We start from the raw sequence: 15,781 nt of genomic DNA, 5'->3' as shown, positions 1-15,781 counted from the left end.
TTCCTTAGCTGCCATCATTAAAACAAAATAAAATTATAAGATTAGCATTAAAAACTGTGCTGTTTTCTCTATAATATTAATAATAATTAGGGATGTGCTCAGGTTTTTTGCTGCTGATCACCGATACCGTTCATCCTTGAATGCCGATTACCGATACTGATCACATGGATTGGATTTAAACGCTCTATTTATATATGAGTGCTGCTGCTTATATGATGTAGGAAAAAAATAAGCAAATACTGCCTTAATTTAGACAAAAATATGCTTACAAAAACTGGCAGGCACATTACAGCAACTATTCAGTCTGGGAATCTTGTAAATGATGTATAATTACTACTTATTTATGTTCAATATGTATTTATTGGTTCTAGTGAAGTGCCTCTTTGAGACTTTTATGTATTATGGAATGTTGCAATTTAATGTATGGTTGATAACGTAGTGTTTACTTTGTAAATCAAACAAAACAAAAAGACATAAAAAGAATACATTTAAAGATTCTAAAAACACTTCATTTTAAGCTTTAAATATCCTCCACAATTTTAGACAATATAACTACAGAAAAAAGGATAAATGGGAGTCTTATTTATTTTTACTAAAACGTTTATATAAACAATTCACCACTAATTTTACAACAATTAATCAAAACACCCGGATCATTTCCCAGGGAAAACTCTAGAGTCTGACAGGAGGTCCAGGCAGACAGACAGCCTCCCTGTCCTGGAGGTTACTGTCTCCTCCACTACCACTGTCAGCGGGCAGCGGGGCTTCCCGGACCACACTCCCTGCTGAGGGGACCGGGCCGACAGCATCTTCGGAGGAGGGCACGGGCTTCCGGAGCCAAAACAACCGGCGGATCGGGAGCTCCGGTTCCCTCCTGCGCTCCCATTCCCCACCCGCCGCGGCCCGCCGCCTTCCCCTCGCCTGCGGACGCAGGAAAGCAGCCCGGCTGCGACGGGCGGGGAACGGGAGCGCAGGAGGTAACCGGAGCTCCCGACCCGCCGGTTGTTTTGGCTCCGGGAGGAAACTCGGGGCACGGGGGGTCCTCGGGGCGGCCCGGCCGCCGGACCGCTGACTTCGGAACCGACAGTTACCGCGCGTGCGGCGTACAGTCCCATCTTGGCAACCTCATTGCGCACAGCGGCCACAATATTAGGGACACTACGAGTAAAGAATCTGTCATAACTGATCATATAATTCTCTCTCTCTCTCTCTCTGTGTGTGTGTGTGTGTGTGCGTGTGTGTGTGTGTGTGTGTGTGTGTGCGCGCAGTGATGCCGATTAGACAGGAGCGCGCGCACAGGCCAAGGAGCCACTCTCTCTCCACTCAGCGCAGCTCACGCTTCTTGCATTGCACCTCTCGCGAGGCTTTTCTACGGATAATCGTGGTTGTGAAAAATGTGACGAATATCTATTTATAATCGTGGTTATTGTAAAACCGGTTAACCTTGACAACCCTACTATATATGGATTCATCCACTTTTCTGTCCAGAATGTGAATATTGCTGCCCTCAAAGGAGACTCTCTATCCTTTAGGTGCAGGTGGACTGCTGAGTCTTCCAGTGTTGTGAATCGGTTGTTTAGTCTCCATTGCATACAGGTCTTTGCACTCCTGGCTGCATATAAAAACACAGCTCAGCTCATGTTTGGGTGTTTTATAATCACGGTTTAATCACCAGTTTCTGTCTCAAATGTTGCTGGGTTTGAAGTGTATCAGAGACAAAGTTCATAGAGGACCTTGTGTATGTCGTCCAATGCAATGAGGAGTTCACAGATCTAGATATATTTATGACAGATCCACCTCAGATCAAGACTCATCTGCATCTAAATCAATAGAGACACTCCTGAAGGAGGACTGAAGGAAGATATCTGTTAAACTGGACTCTAAAGAGATAAACTTATCGGGTCTTTACAATGCCGTCCTGACTCCCCTCCCAGTAGTTTTTCCACCATTCACACCTTAATTCATGTTAGTTTCTAGGCGTTGATGAGTCTCCAGTCATGTGAGTTGGAGGTTAAAATAAATACTTGGAACTTCCCAACTGTCACAATTGAGGAAGCTCCTTAAATGATGGTGAAATGTCTTCCAAAACCAAAAACGACTTAATTTGCTTTTTACTGACACACTTTAGAAAAGGACAGGAAGGCTGGAGAAAGTACAAACAAGAGGACAGTAAAGATGAAAGGAAAAATAGGAGGACAGAGAATGAGAAAGGACATAAATGATGGGAAAGAAAAACAGAGGGAGGACATGAATTTAAAAGAAAGCAAGAGGGAAAGACAAGAAAATAGCAGACAAGAGGGGAAAAAGATGATGAAAATGAGAGCCCAACACTTAAAAGGAAAAACAGAGAGAAAAAATGGAAATAACAGGAGAGGTGAGGTAATGAGGTGAAAGGAAAAGAAGAGGAAATGAAAGGAGGAGAAGGAAAAAGTACAGCAAAGGAGGGAGAAAGGAACAAAATTAAAAAGAATGAATAAAGAGGATAGGAAAAGAAGCACTGAAAGGAAAATGCAGAAGAAGGATAGAGGAGAGGACAAGTAGATAAAGGAGTCTGTACAGTAAATGAAGAGGAGAAGGGGAGGAAAAAGAAGAGAAAGGAGATGAAAGCAGAGAAAAGAATGGAGGTGGATGATGTCAGACCCCTTTGTTTTATATCTAGCAGGTCTGGCTCTCTGTCCATCCTAGTAGATTAAATTAATTCACTTTAACTCAAGTAAATCTGACATTAGAACGCCTTATTTTACTCTGTAACCTTCATTACAGTAACCGAGTGTGAACTAGAGGCTTCTCTGTGTGATCTCTGCCTAGTAGCGTCTGCCATCTAGAGGTGGGTGATCTGCTTCTGGGAGGAATCAAACAGGTGTGATTCAAGGTGCTGCAGGTGAGCATTTTATCTTGAAACTCACTCAGCTGCCTCCAGAGTCTCTCATCCTGCAGATGGAGTCCAGATTCATCATCTGGGACTGCAGGTGGAGACGGCAATCTTTCATTTGCTCTGCAAGCTGGAGGTATATTTTAAGCAGAACCTGCAGCAGCTGGAGGTCTGGTCCAGAGCAGAACAAGGACGCTGTGATCGCTCGCTACCGTCACCAGCTGCAGTCCAAGTTGGTGGAGTCCATCTGCTGGATGAGACTCTCTGGAGAAGCAGCTGAATGAGGGATAACATGGAGGACAACCACTACAGTGAGCCGTCCAGCATGGAGGTGGGGAAACACAAGGTAGGAAGCAACAACTGAACCTTGTAAGGAAGCAGAGTCCCGTATGTGTCCACAGGAGCATCACTTTAACACTTTCTATTCATTATCTATGTGAAACGCCCCGCACTGCATTCTGGTAGTGCTGCGTCGCATTTCAAGCAAAGGGGCGTCACGTTACCCACACCTCATTTGCATAAAGTTCATGCAAATCAAGAGCATCGCGTGGAGGTCCAACGCCTTGCGAAACATTCAGAGAACCTCTAAACTAGCTGTTGTTAAACCACAATGATGACAGATTCAGAAACTTATTTCTTCCCTCAAATGTTTTCAGAAAGATGTTTTGCTGAACTATTTTCATAATAAAGAGAAAGTTTGCAAGTGAGACCCTGTAGGACACATACCATCAGAATGTTCAGAATAAAACTAAAGTGAAAACAGGTGGCATAGATTTTACAATTGGACCTTTAGCATGACTTAAATTGACAGGATTTCTATTAACTTTATGCACAATTATATACCATGAGATCAACTAAATCTGCAGGGAGAATTGTGATCCAAATTCAGAAAATGTCTTACTTGTGGTGGAGAATTTTGTTTGCATGATTACGGTTGTGTTCCAATATCCATACTTTCATGCTGTATAGAACACTAAAGATTCAGTTTGTCACAAGAGTATACCAAAAATACCTTCTGTAGTATGCAGTTAGCATGCTTTTTAAACCATTATGAGCCACAATCCTCACTGCAGTCACGTCACATCTCAAGTATAAACAAGATTTAGCATGCAAGCAGACTGCAAAGGTTTAAGGTGCAGTATTTTGTTGATATGGGGAATTTGCAGTTTTGCAGCAGCTAAATACTGCAACCATTTAGGTAATATCAGTAGAAAAATAAAAATAAATGAATGATAAATCCAGTGTAGACATTGTTAATGTGGTAAATGACTATTCTAGCTGGAAACAGCTGATTTTTAATGGAATATCTCCATAGTGGTACAGAGGAACATTTCCAGCAACCATCACTCCTGTGTTCTAATGCTACATTGTGTTAGCTAATGGTGTTGAAAGGCTCATTGGTGATTAGAAAACCCTTGTGCAGTTATGTTAGCACATGGATAAAAGTGTGAGTTTTCATGGAAAATGTGAAATTGTCTGGGTGACCCCAAACTTTTGAACGGTAGTGTAAATCAGTACTGATTCTTCCATGTGTGCTACCTGCATGAAACAGTACGTACTTAAGTAAAAAGTTTGCAGTTTGGAAAGAAGATGTAAAAAAACGCACTAGTGCAACCAATGTAAATAGTCTAGAGTCCTGCTGAAGAAAAAGGGGATAGAAAGAGATAAAAGCTGAGATTTACCTGATAATCTTGATCAGTTCACTCATGTTAACATGATCAGGCACCAGGAACTTGGTCTTGTCCAGGATGGGCAGCTGCTTTTCTCCTTTATATCTCTCGATGATCACCTGCAGGAGCAGAGAAACACATCATCAATAATCAATTCCCTCTTCCTTCTTTTTTTAAATTCCAGCAGCTCGAGTTCCATGAATGCTGCAGCTCCTGTGGACCTGATGTTCCCCCTGACAGCTGAAACTGCTCCGAGAACAGCGTGGCTGATCAATAGTGAGATGTAATATCATATCAGATGGTGTGGTTAAAAAAAGAACGCAGCCTTCTGCCTCTCAGACGTGTCCTTGTGAACCTCAAAGGACCAGAGTGGGGAATTTAGGAGGATTAATTGGCAGGAATTGAACATGTTATTCATAATTATGCCGTCAGTCGTGTATAATAACCTTTAACTGCTAATTATTCTATTTTCTGTAGCTTATTATGAGTTCTAATCAGCACTACCATCTTTCTAAAATAGCCCACAAGTGTGAAAAGAGGGTTTTTTGCCTTCTAGCATTGAAGTGACAACCGTAGTTTCTTCCTCCCACTTGGAAAAATTGAGTATTGGGTTGTTTTCAATCTGCAAAGTCACTCCAAGATGCTTCCAAATCCTAAACACTGGTCCTGAAAGTGCAGATCCAGAGTGACTCGCATGAGCAATGAACACTTATCTTTTATTTACTAACACATTTAATTAAGTGAAGATGTTTTCCCCCCAAACACGCCTTTAAAACAGCGCTGCAGAGACTCATCAGCAGGATTTACTGTACCAGCCGTCTGGGCTGCTTTTCAGACGGTCAGATAGCATCGGAGTGTCTGTTTCTACCAAATGTTACAAGATTTGGAAGTTTGCTGAATAAAATCAATCAACAAACTCTCTAAACAACCAGATTTTACTCATTTATATGTTCAATAATGGGTTTATTTCATTTTTATGCTTTAAACCTGCCTCTAAAATCAACAACAAATAAAAATGTCCCTCACAACCAACCAACCAATCATGTTCAATATTAAATTTATGTCCACATACTTTCTCTAGATGCTTTAACTCAAGGAAACATAACATAATGAGGACACTGAAAATCAGGTCAATGTAGGAGAAACAGTCACAAGTGCAGACGAGGTGGAGAAAAGAAACCCCGTGGACAAACTCTGACTGGAGTAAACACGACAAAACAAGGCTGCTGCTTGAAAAGGAAGCATGACAAATCAGTTTCTAAATCCACATCTGGGAAATCTCTTCAGACACAGCAGTCTCTTACACTTTCTTTTACATTATTCGATAAGTTAAGGCTAATTTTCTGGGCATTTTTGTTCAGAATTGTACAATTTATGCACTATAAGTTCTAGTTTGCTTAGATAACTGTAAGAAAAATTATATTGTAGTTTTATTTTTTTAATAAAGCAAATGCTAAATAGGAAATACAGTATAAAGAAGTTTTGGAGTCACAGTCTGATACATTTAAGACAGTAGATGACTACAAATCAGATTTCGCTACAAAAAAAAAACGTTCTGATTGCTCAAGGTCCAAATTGTTTTCAGCTAAATCTTAAAATGCATCATGTAGTAAAAGTTGATAGTAATGTTGATTTTGGGCGTCACCGTAACTTCCTGACACTGACAGTTGCACTGAATTTACATCATAACTGATCTGCTGTACAAAGGTGAGAGAACAGAGGCTCTTTACTCATGATAAACTCTGTTTGCATTTATTACTCAACTATCTGTGGTACTTTTCATTTTTACAATATGTGAGGAAGATTTTCTGAACATATGCACCATTGTTCCTGTTTTGTCCAAACAACATGACCTCTGGAGTGGGATTAAGGATTTTTCTGATTGTTTTTTTAACCAATTCTTGATAAAATGATAGACTTATCATTTCATCTATACATAGATGCCTCATTTACATGTTAACAGTAATGTCAACATTGAAGGATAAATGTTGAATACTTCTTTTAATAAGCCTACATCACATATTATTGTATTGCTTTTTTCTCCAGATATCAGCTCTATTTGCCCTGAAATCTCCATTCATCGACCTCTAATCCTGTCCCTTCAGGCTGACTGGCTTTCCACAAAGACAAACCACTTTGAGCAGACCTTAACTGTGTCCTAATGGGGTCTCCTGTCTGCAGCACTAATCCACTACCACTGCATCCTCAGTCTTTACTGCTGAGCTACTGATGACGTTGAGCGTTTCTGCCGACAACAAAAGATGCTTTCAGCTTCTCATTTGTGACGACTGGTGGATTTTGTTCATCTTAAACTGAAACCAGCTCTGTTGTAAAAGCCACGTTTGGCTAAAAGGATTACTTTCATTTTCTGATGATATATAGACCAAACCAAAATTTGCCTTTTGATCAAAACAACTTAAATCATCAGTTTTTTATAGCATAAAATATGGATATTTATAAAGACATTTGGGAAATCAAATACTTTTCAAGATTTTTTTTAATTGCCTGTCATAAATTTTTTCACATTAAAATTTAATTCTGCGTTTGAACCACAATATCTCAGAAGCTTTTAAAGATAAAAGACACAAATTTCTCATGTCATTGAATCTAAATCTGCAAAATTGGATGATATAAAGATCATATTTCAGAACATTTACTAATTAAACTACAATATAATAACTTCAGTAACTTAAATATTAAAGGTAGTGACCCTACAATATTAAATATAAAACGTTGTTTTCAAACTAATTTAAATACTAGGTTTAAGACCCTACAATATTATATACTATACCATTTTATTTGACTAATTTAAATAAGTTCACAATATTTTTTTATTATATTTGAATATGAATCTATAAACTCTATTATATTAGTAATTATACAGAGCTATTTACTTATTTAAACACTAAGGTTAGAACCCTACAATATTATTTATTATGCAAATTTTCAACACTAATTTAAACATTAAATTTAAGACTTCACTGTATTACATTATATTATTTTACCTGACTATTTTTAATATTATGTTTAAGTCCCTACAGTATTTTGGATTATATAAATTCACTTGAGAACTTTTGAATATTAAGTCATAAGTATAATATTACTTCTTATAAAACTTCACCTGACTGATTTAAATACTAAATTATGCAGAAAATGATATTATATTGATTTGTTCCCATCCTCTATTGTAAGTTAATACTTATCTGTAATATATCAGCATGTAAACATTTATTCTTAGAAATCATCATAATTAGGCCGTATCTTTTAATCTTTACCATTTTGAACGATGTGAAACTGTGATATTTGTATTTCTAAACCCCACTGAGGCCCAGTGTTCACTCTGGGAGCTACAATCAAGCCGTCACGGAGTCTTTTGGTGCTCCAACCCCCTCCAGGCTCCGCTGTGGATGTCTGGATGGAGTTACATTACAGTGACACAGCGCATCTGCCTCTGGTCTCAACGCTGAACCATGACTCGGCACTTCACAGCCCCCAGAGAGAACACAGGAAACAAACGCTGGGCTGCAGCAGATGGAGGGCTGCAGCGATACTCTATCTCAGAACGATAACCATAAGGCGGGCGTTTGTTTGGCAGCGGTTGCTATGGCGACGCTAACTCATTAACCAGCGCAGCCTTTTCTCAGCTGCTGGTGACGGAAACCAGCCAAATGAAACCTCCATCTATGAGCAGAAACGTGCAGATGACATTCAAAAATACCAGCTCAGAGCGCAACCAGGAAGTATGCGGTGTCGGTTTGCGTTGCAGGAGTTCCTGCGTGCTGTTCTGCACATCACGCTGCTACTCTTCTGCTCTTTAACCCTCCTGTTGTCTTCATTTACGGGAACCAAAAAATACTGTTTCCTTGTCTGAAAAAAAGCCAAAAATTCTGCAAAAAAATCCCCCAAATTTCTGAAAATTTGCAAAACCTTCAGGAAGAAAATTCCAATAATTCCTTAAAAGTTTCCCTTAAAAAGTTTTATATAAAAAAAAACCCAAATTTGGCAAGAAAATTCTTGTAAATATTTTCAAAAAATGAGTAAAAACCTTCCAAAAAAAATCCTAAAAATATTTAAAGCGATTCATATATATCAGTAAAACTTCTAATATTTTCTTTAAGAACATTCACAAAAAAAAAATCAACCAAAGTCCAGCGAATTTCACTGGATTTTTGTTGATTTTTTTTGGTGAATGTTCTTAAAGAAACATTTTTTTTTTAGCATTTCTTTTTTTCCCACCAAAAAAAGTTTAAACAATTCCCAAAAATGTTGAAAATGTGGACTTCAGAAGTTTCACTGTGAAAATACATTTTTTTCTCCACATTTTCAAACTTTAAAACGGGTCCATTTGACCTGCAGGACGACGCAAGGGTTAAATTCCTACTCACCGGAATCTTGTTGGGGTGCTGCTCTCGGATCAGTCGCACATCTTCTACTCGCTGCTCTGTGGGGCAGAAAAACAGACCAGAATCAGCTGATAAATCTCAAAAATGAGGTGACAGACGGCAGTAGTTTGCATACAGTCGTTCAAACCCCTCCTCTGTATGTTAATGTGTTCTGTTATCTCATGTTTGTTACTACAATGTGTGGCTCAACAGGTTTGGGAGGTTTTCTGAGTCTGAACCACAGAATGCAACAGCTGTAACAGGATTTAATCTCATCTATTGTGAACAGTATTAATTAATAACACAATGTGGTTAGTGTTGGAGCTTAATATCGAGCACATCTGGGAACAAACTGCTTAGAGGAGTTAAAGCTCTCCAGAGGAAACGTAATGAGCTTTCCTGAAATCCACTCGTGTTCTAACAACATTGTTCCAGTCGTTAGCAGATTACATTAAAATCATGATCCGCTCATTTTGCACTCAGAAGTGTGTTTGATTTACCTCCAAATACACGTTAAACACATACAACTTAGTTTTAATTAAAACAAAGACAGAGCTGCAAAGATTCATTTATTAGTTTGATAATCGATCGATTTGAGCAGATAATAGAAAAAAGGCCACATTTTCTGAATTCAGCCTTCTAAATTGGAATATTTACAGTTTGTCAACGAATAAATAATTTGCAAACTATTCTGACAAACGATTACCTGGTTTAGGTGATTTTTTTCTTTAAAACAATTGAATATTTTCTAGTTTATTTTAGAGCTGTAATACTAATGCTATTTTTTTTAAAATCGCAAATCGATGAGTCATTTTGCATATTTTTTTAAGAAAAAGGTGGGAAAAAGGCAGAATTGTTACTTCACAGCTTCTTAAATTTGAATATTTTTTAGAGCTACGATGATTAACTAGTTAACTAATCATCTAATACATTAATCAACCATTTTTACAATTGATTAGTTGATAATTTTTTTAAAGAAAAAAAGTCAGTTTCCAGCTTCCTGAATCAGAAGATTTTCTAGTTTCTTTTAGAGCCAGAATGATTAATTTATTAGTTGTCAACTGATAAATTAATCAGCAACTATTGTGACAAATGATTAATCAGCTTTTAAGAAATTTTCAGCTTTTTAAATTGCAATATTTCCTTTTTCTTTTCAGAGCTGTGATGATTAATCGCTAAGTTTTCAGCTAACAAATTAATCATTAATTGCATGTATATTTTCTTACTTTTAAAGTATATTTACTATTTAATGCACTGTATGTTTTACTGTCCACATCTTTTAATCTGACTTTTAAGTCGGTACTACCAACAAAATTTCATTATGTGACGGGTGAAAACTAACTGACAATAAATAATGACAATAAAGATTCTTGACTTGATTAGACTTGATTTGTCAGTTTGAGTAATTTTTCATCATTAAAATAAATTTGAGTATAATCTGGTTTTCTTCAGTGCTGCAATGATTAATCGATTAGTTGTCAACTAATGGATTAATCTGCTAATATTTTGACAATTTATTAATCCTTTAGGTGATGTTTAAGGAATAAATTCAACATTTTCAGCTTCCAGCTTCATAAATTTGAATATTTTCTGGTTTCTTTCCTCCTCTATGACAGTAATTTGAATATCTTTAGAGTTGTGTGATATTTGAGGTCATCTTAGATTCATGAATTGACAATCCTCACAACCGACTGATTAACTGAAAAGAAAAAGTCAATAAAAGTAGATATTGTGATGGTTCCTAGAACTTCTGACACAATGTTTATGGTTTACTGAGGTGTGTCTGCACGTTTTCCTCCATCTTTGCTGTCTACTCTTTTCTCTACACCAATAACTCAAAGGATCGTGTTTCCTGATTGGATGGATCACTCTCTTTTCCATAACTCAGGTTAAAGAGAGCCAAAACACACAACAACACCTGAGGCCTGCTGCACTTTGCACCGACAACATCATCAACAACAACAACACGGTCTGACGGTCAAAATTCAGTCAACAAACTTGAACAGCTCAGATTCAGTCTCATGACCTGCCATAAAAATGGTTACTCAGGAGACAAACTGTTCTCTCTGTAGTCAAATCTAATCAAATAAAGTGATTACACATCGTTAGCTAAATGTTTACTCTCCAGGGAGCGCTGTTTTCATGCTAAAACCGGAGGAAACATGTAACTTTTTGGTCAACTACAAGTTAATTCCTGCTTCTGATTATGAGGAACTCTGGATGCGTCCATCTCTCATGACCAGAACAAGAAGCAAACAGCGCATGAGTCATCGGTTTTCAATCAAACAAAGAAAAGAAGACGACGTTTCTGTTCTGTCATGAAACAGGAATTAGTCAGAGCCGCCGAGCAACGCCTGGAAGATTCCTTGTGGTTTTCTGAGTCACTTCATGACAACAGTTTTGTTCCTAACCCTGAGTGTCAAACTCATTTCAGTTCAGGTTCCACATTCAGCCCAGTCTGATCTCCAGTGACCAGTAAAATCACAACATAATCACCTATAAATAACCATAACACACATTTTTCTTTTGTTTTCGTACAAAAAATTACATTCTGAAAATGTTCATATTTATTATTATTATTTTTTACAAAACACTGTGAACAACCTGAAATTTCTGAAGAAAATTAAGTTCAATTTCCACAATATTATGCCTCAGTTTATCATTGACACATTAAAACTTACAGATCACAGTTTATCTACAAAGGGACAAAGCATTTAGCCACAGGCATCTAGAATGGAATGATATAGTATTTTACTTTATGATCAAAACAACAAAAGTCTGACAAAAAAAGACAAAAAAACAGACTAAATACTACAAAAATGAGACACAAAGCAACAAAAAATGAGACAACACAAAACAATTTTTTTAAAAAAGAGACAAAAAAAGATACAAAGCGACAAAAAAATGGACAAACAACAAAATCGAGACAAAAAAATTACACAAATGACAATAACGGGACACAAAATGACAAAAGCGAGAGACCAAATGACAAAAAAATACACAACACAAGCCAGACAAAAGGGAAACACAAAATGACAAAAATGAGAAACCAAATGGCAAAACATGAGACAATCAACAAAAGTGAGACAAAAAAGACCAAAAACAAGACAAAATATTACAAAAATGAGACACAAAACGACAAAGAATGAGACAAACGTCACTAAACAAAATAAAAAAAGAGACAAAAAAGATACAAAGCGACAAAAAAATGGACAGATGACAAAAATGAGACATAAAATGACAAAAGCGAGAAACAAAATGACAAAAAAGTAGACAACACAAGTGAGACAAGAAAAACACAAAACGACACAAACGATACACAAAACAACAAATAAAGCAAAACACTATGCCAAAAACGAGACTAAAAACACATGTGAGACAAAAAGGAAACACAAAACGACAAAAACGAGAAACAAAATGACAAAAACATGAGACAATCGATAAAAGTCTGACAAGAAAGACAAAAACAAGACAAAATATTACAAAAATGAGACACAGCGACAAAAAATGAGACAAACATGAAACAAAATAAAAAGATAAAAAAGATATAAAGCAACAAAAAATGGACAAATGACAAAAACAAGAGAAAAAAATGACAAAAGCGAGAAACAAAAACAACAAAAAAATAGACAAACAAAAAAGCAAGACAAAAAAACACAAAACAAACGATACACAAAACAACAAATAAAGCAAAACACTATGACAAAAAAGATAAAAAACACAAGTGAGATAATAGGGAAACAAAATGACAAAAACGAGACACAAAACGACAAAAATATGAGACAATCGACAAGTCAAAAACAAGACAAAATACTACAAAAATGAGACACAAAACGCCAAAAGAACAATGAGCAATCTAGTATTTTACTTTATGATCAAAACAACTTGTTGAGGTCTAGAAATTATTTTAAATTTATAGTTTTACTAATTTACTATCTGCAGTTAATGTCTTCTCTGTAATTTTGACTCTTTACAAAGTCGTCATGTTTTGACACCCCTGATGTAGCGCATCAACTCCAACACCCAGATAAAATAAAAACAACAGCAAGACAAACTGAATGTTCACACCAGAGTCCTAACCAGGAGTTAGACGTCCTCCAACAACATCAATCTTGCCTCAGAGGAAACTCCACTTTCCAGAAACACAGCTGAACACATGTGACAGGATGTTTCTCCTGGCAGCCGCCTCACGTGTTCTGGTTGTGTAAATTTGGAATAACATGACGTCGGACCAGAAGTCAGTAACTTTTAGACACACTGGGAAGAGTCACGGTCTCCTTGTTCTGTCTAAACTCGGCTCTTTTTCTGTCGCACTACACAGTTTTCTGCATTTTAACTCGATCAAACGAGAACATAATCCTCAAAAATATGCATAACAAACACGCTGGTGTGCGTGACGGTAATACCTGCACTCATTTTTACTTAAATACATCACGCATTCACTCGTTTCTCTGCTTTGCATTTCATTAAAAAGAAAGTTTTACACCTATATCAGTTCAGTTCCAGTTCATTTGGTTGATAAGTTTAGTTGTTTTTATCACAGAAGACAAAATTACTTGTGACATCATTGATTATATTTATACCACCCACTTACATTCTGCATGTTATAAGTCCATAATGCGGTTGAAGCGGTTGATAATCTTGCAGAAAGTTGTGCCTACAGATGTCTAAATGACTGCTCTTTGACGGCAATACAGACTAGCAGAGCTCTAATATGATAAAAATCCAGAGATACAGCACATTATGGATCTATATCTTCAGATTTAATCACATTATACCTCTGCTAGTTTGCATTACTGTCAAAAGCAGTCATTAAGACATCCATATATATGACTTTCTGCAACCGTGTTAACCATATTATGGACATAAAAGTGCCATATCATTGGATTTAATCACATTATACCTCTGCTAGTCTGTATTACCAGTTACTAGGACATCTGCACACATAACTTTCTGCAAGTTTTCAGACATTTTAACCATATTATGCACTTAAATGTGCTGAATTTAAATGAGTGATGCAAATATAATCACATTTTATTTTAAGTGTTACAAACAACTAAACTACACTAAATGAACAGGAAGCACTGAACAGAATAAGGTTTATACTATTTTGAGAAAAGCAATGTGCTGGCAGGACTTCATTTTCAACAGTTTTAACCATTTTATGGACTTAAAATGTCTTAAATTTACCGGTAAGTGCGTTGTATTATAACCAAACTTACCATGAATACTGTTATGATAACTTTTAGACCCTAAATGTGCCATATCTTTGGATTTAATGAAATTATCCATCTGTGAGTCTGTATTACTATCAAAAATCAGTTATTAAGGCATATGTAAGCATAATTTTCTGCAAGATTTTCAACCATTTTAAACATTTTTGTGGAATTAAATGTGCTGAATTTAGGTGAGTTATTGTATCAAACTTAGTGAGAATATCTTGGGTTTTACAACGGTAATAGTAAACTTTAGATCCATAATGTGCTTTATCTTTGGATATAATCAAATTATATCTCTTTTAGTTTGTTTGACTAGTCACTAGGACATCTGCAAACATGATTTTCTGCAAGATTTTCAACTGCAGTTGCCATTTAGTGGACTTAAATGTGCTGAATTTAAGTGGGTTTTTGTATCAATCAAATTTAACATGAATACTCTGGGTTTTAAAACTTAAATAGTAAACTTTAGACCCTAAATGCACCATATATTTGGATTTAATCCTATTATACCTCTACTAGTCTGTATTACCAGTAATTAAGACATTTGTACACATGACTTTATGCAAGATTTTTAACCGTTTTAACAATATAACAGACCTAAATGTGCTGAATTTAAGTGGGTTATTGTATCATAATCAAACTTACCATGACTACTTTTGTTTATAAATATTAAAAACATCTAAACTTGTCAACCAAATGAACTGTAGTAGAGTTTCGTAGCATTTTAATTAACCTTATCTTGAGGAAAAACACCAAAAAACAACGTGCTTTCAGGCCTTTGTCTTCATCTTTAAGTGGGCAGAGAAGACTGAAACTAGAATCTGCATCAGTCTGCTGCCCACACAGCGAACACAAAGAAAGGGAGGTAAAGTCCACGTTTTTAGGAGGCTTTTCTTGTTTTGTTTCCCCGTTTTGAACTCCTCTCTTGTCCCATCCCCCAATCCTGCAGCTTCTCTCTGCCCTGCATTTCGACACCACTTTGTTTTTCTCCCACTGCTCTCACACAAGTAAACACAGGAAAAAAAACAGGCCTGCGAGCAGAAATCACACCATTCTGCTTCAATCTACACCTAAACCTGCGTGTGTGTGAGTTTAAAGAAGCGTTTAGAATCAGTTTAATCGGGCACAAGGCCTCGGGGCTGTAGGTTAAGTCCTGAAACAAATCTGTGAGCAGAAGTCTGTTGACAAAATGAAGGCTAATGCTCCCCACTGGGATAATTACTAACTGCTACCTGACCTGCTCGCGTTAAAGCCGTTTGTGACTTCGGCTCAGTTCACGGAGAAATTCAGACAACAGCTAAAAGCCTCAAAGACAAGCACACAAAGTGAAATGTTAATAAAAGCAAGGGGCTGTTAAAAGGTTAAACGTACCGAACGTCCTTCTTTGTTTGAAGGTTTTTTCTGAAGGCATACTGCGTCAAAGTCAGCCGGCTGGCAGTGGAGGAAAACCAGGAGGTAGTAACACAAAAAAACGTTCGAAAGAGGAGATATAAAAGCTAAAAACGGGTTACAAAAGTGTCCGTGGCTGTTTGTTGGAAACCGGAGCGGAGGACGAGAAGCAGCAGCGGTTTGTTTTTTTTAAATGTCGTCGCTTCTTCTTCCTCCGCGGTGTTTTTATCGGGACGAGCTCGAGCAGCA

General features: G+C 37.0%; 1 protein-coding gene across 1 annotated transcript in view; it reads right to left on the bottom strand.

Annotated features, from left to right (window-relative positions):
* The window catches only part of map1lc3b (microtubule-associated protein 1 light chain 3 beta), a 19,018-nt gene extending 3,237 nt beyond the window's left edge, over positions 1-15,781 (bottom strand). The window contains exons 1-3 of the mRNA XM_055009287.1: positions 15,515-15,781; positions 8,928-8,983; positions 4,555-4,661 (exon numbers count right to left, since the gene is read on the bottom strand). Of these exons, the coding sequence (XP_054865262.1) occupies positions 4,555-4,661; positions 8,928-8,983; positions 15,515-15,554 (203 nt within the window). The 5' untranslated portion in view covers positions 15,555-15,781. The remainder of the gene's footprint in view (positions 1-4,554; positions 4,662-8,927; positions 8,984-15,514) is intronic.

Source organism: Amphiprion ocellaris, chromosome 3, assembly GCF_022539595.1.
Source record: "Amphiprion ocellaris isolate individual 3 ecotype Okinawa chromosome 3, ASM2253959v1, whole genome shotgun sequence".
Classification (NCBI taxonomy): domain Eukaryota; kingdom Metazoa; phylum Chordata; class Actinopteri; family Pomacentridae; genus Amphiprion; species Amphiprion ocellaris.
The sequence above is the reverse complement of the archived record's forward strand: the minus strand, read 5'-3'. Positions and strand labels throughout refer to the sequence as shown.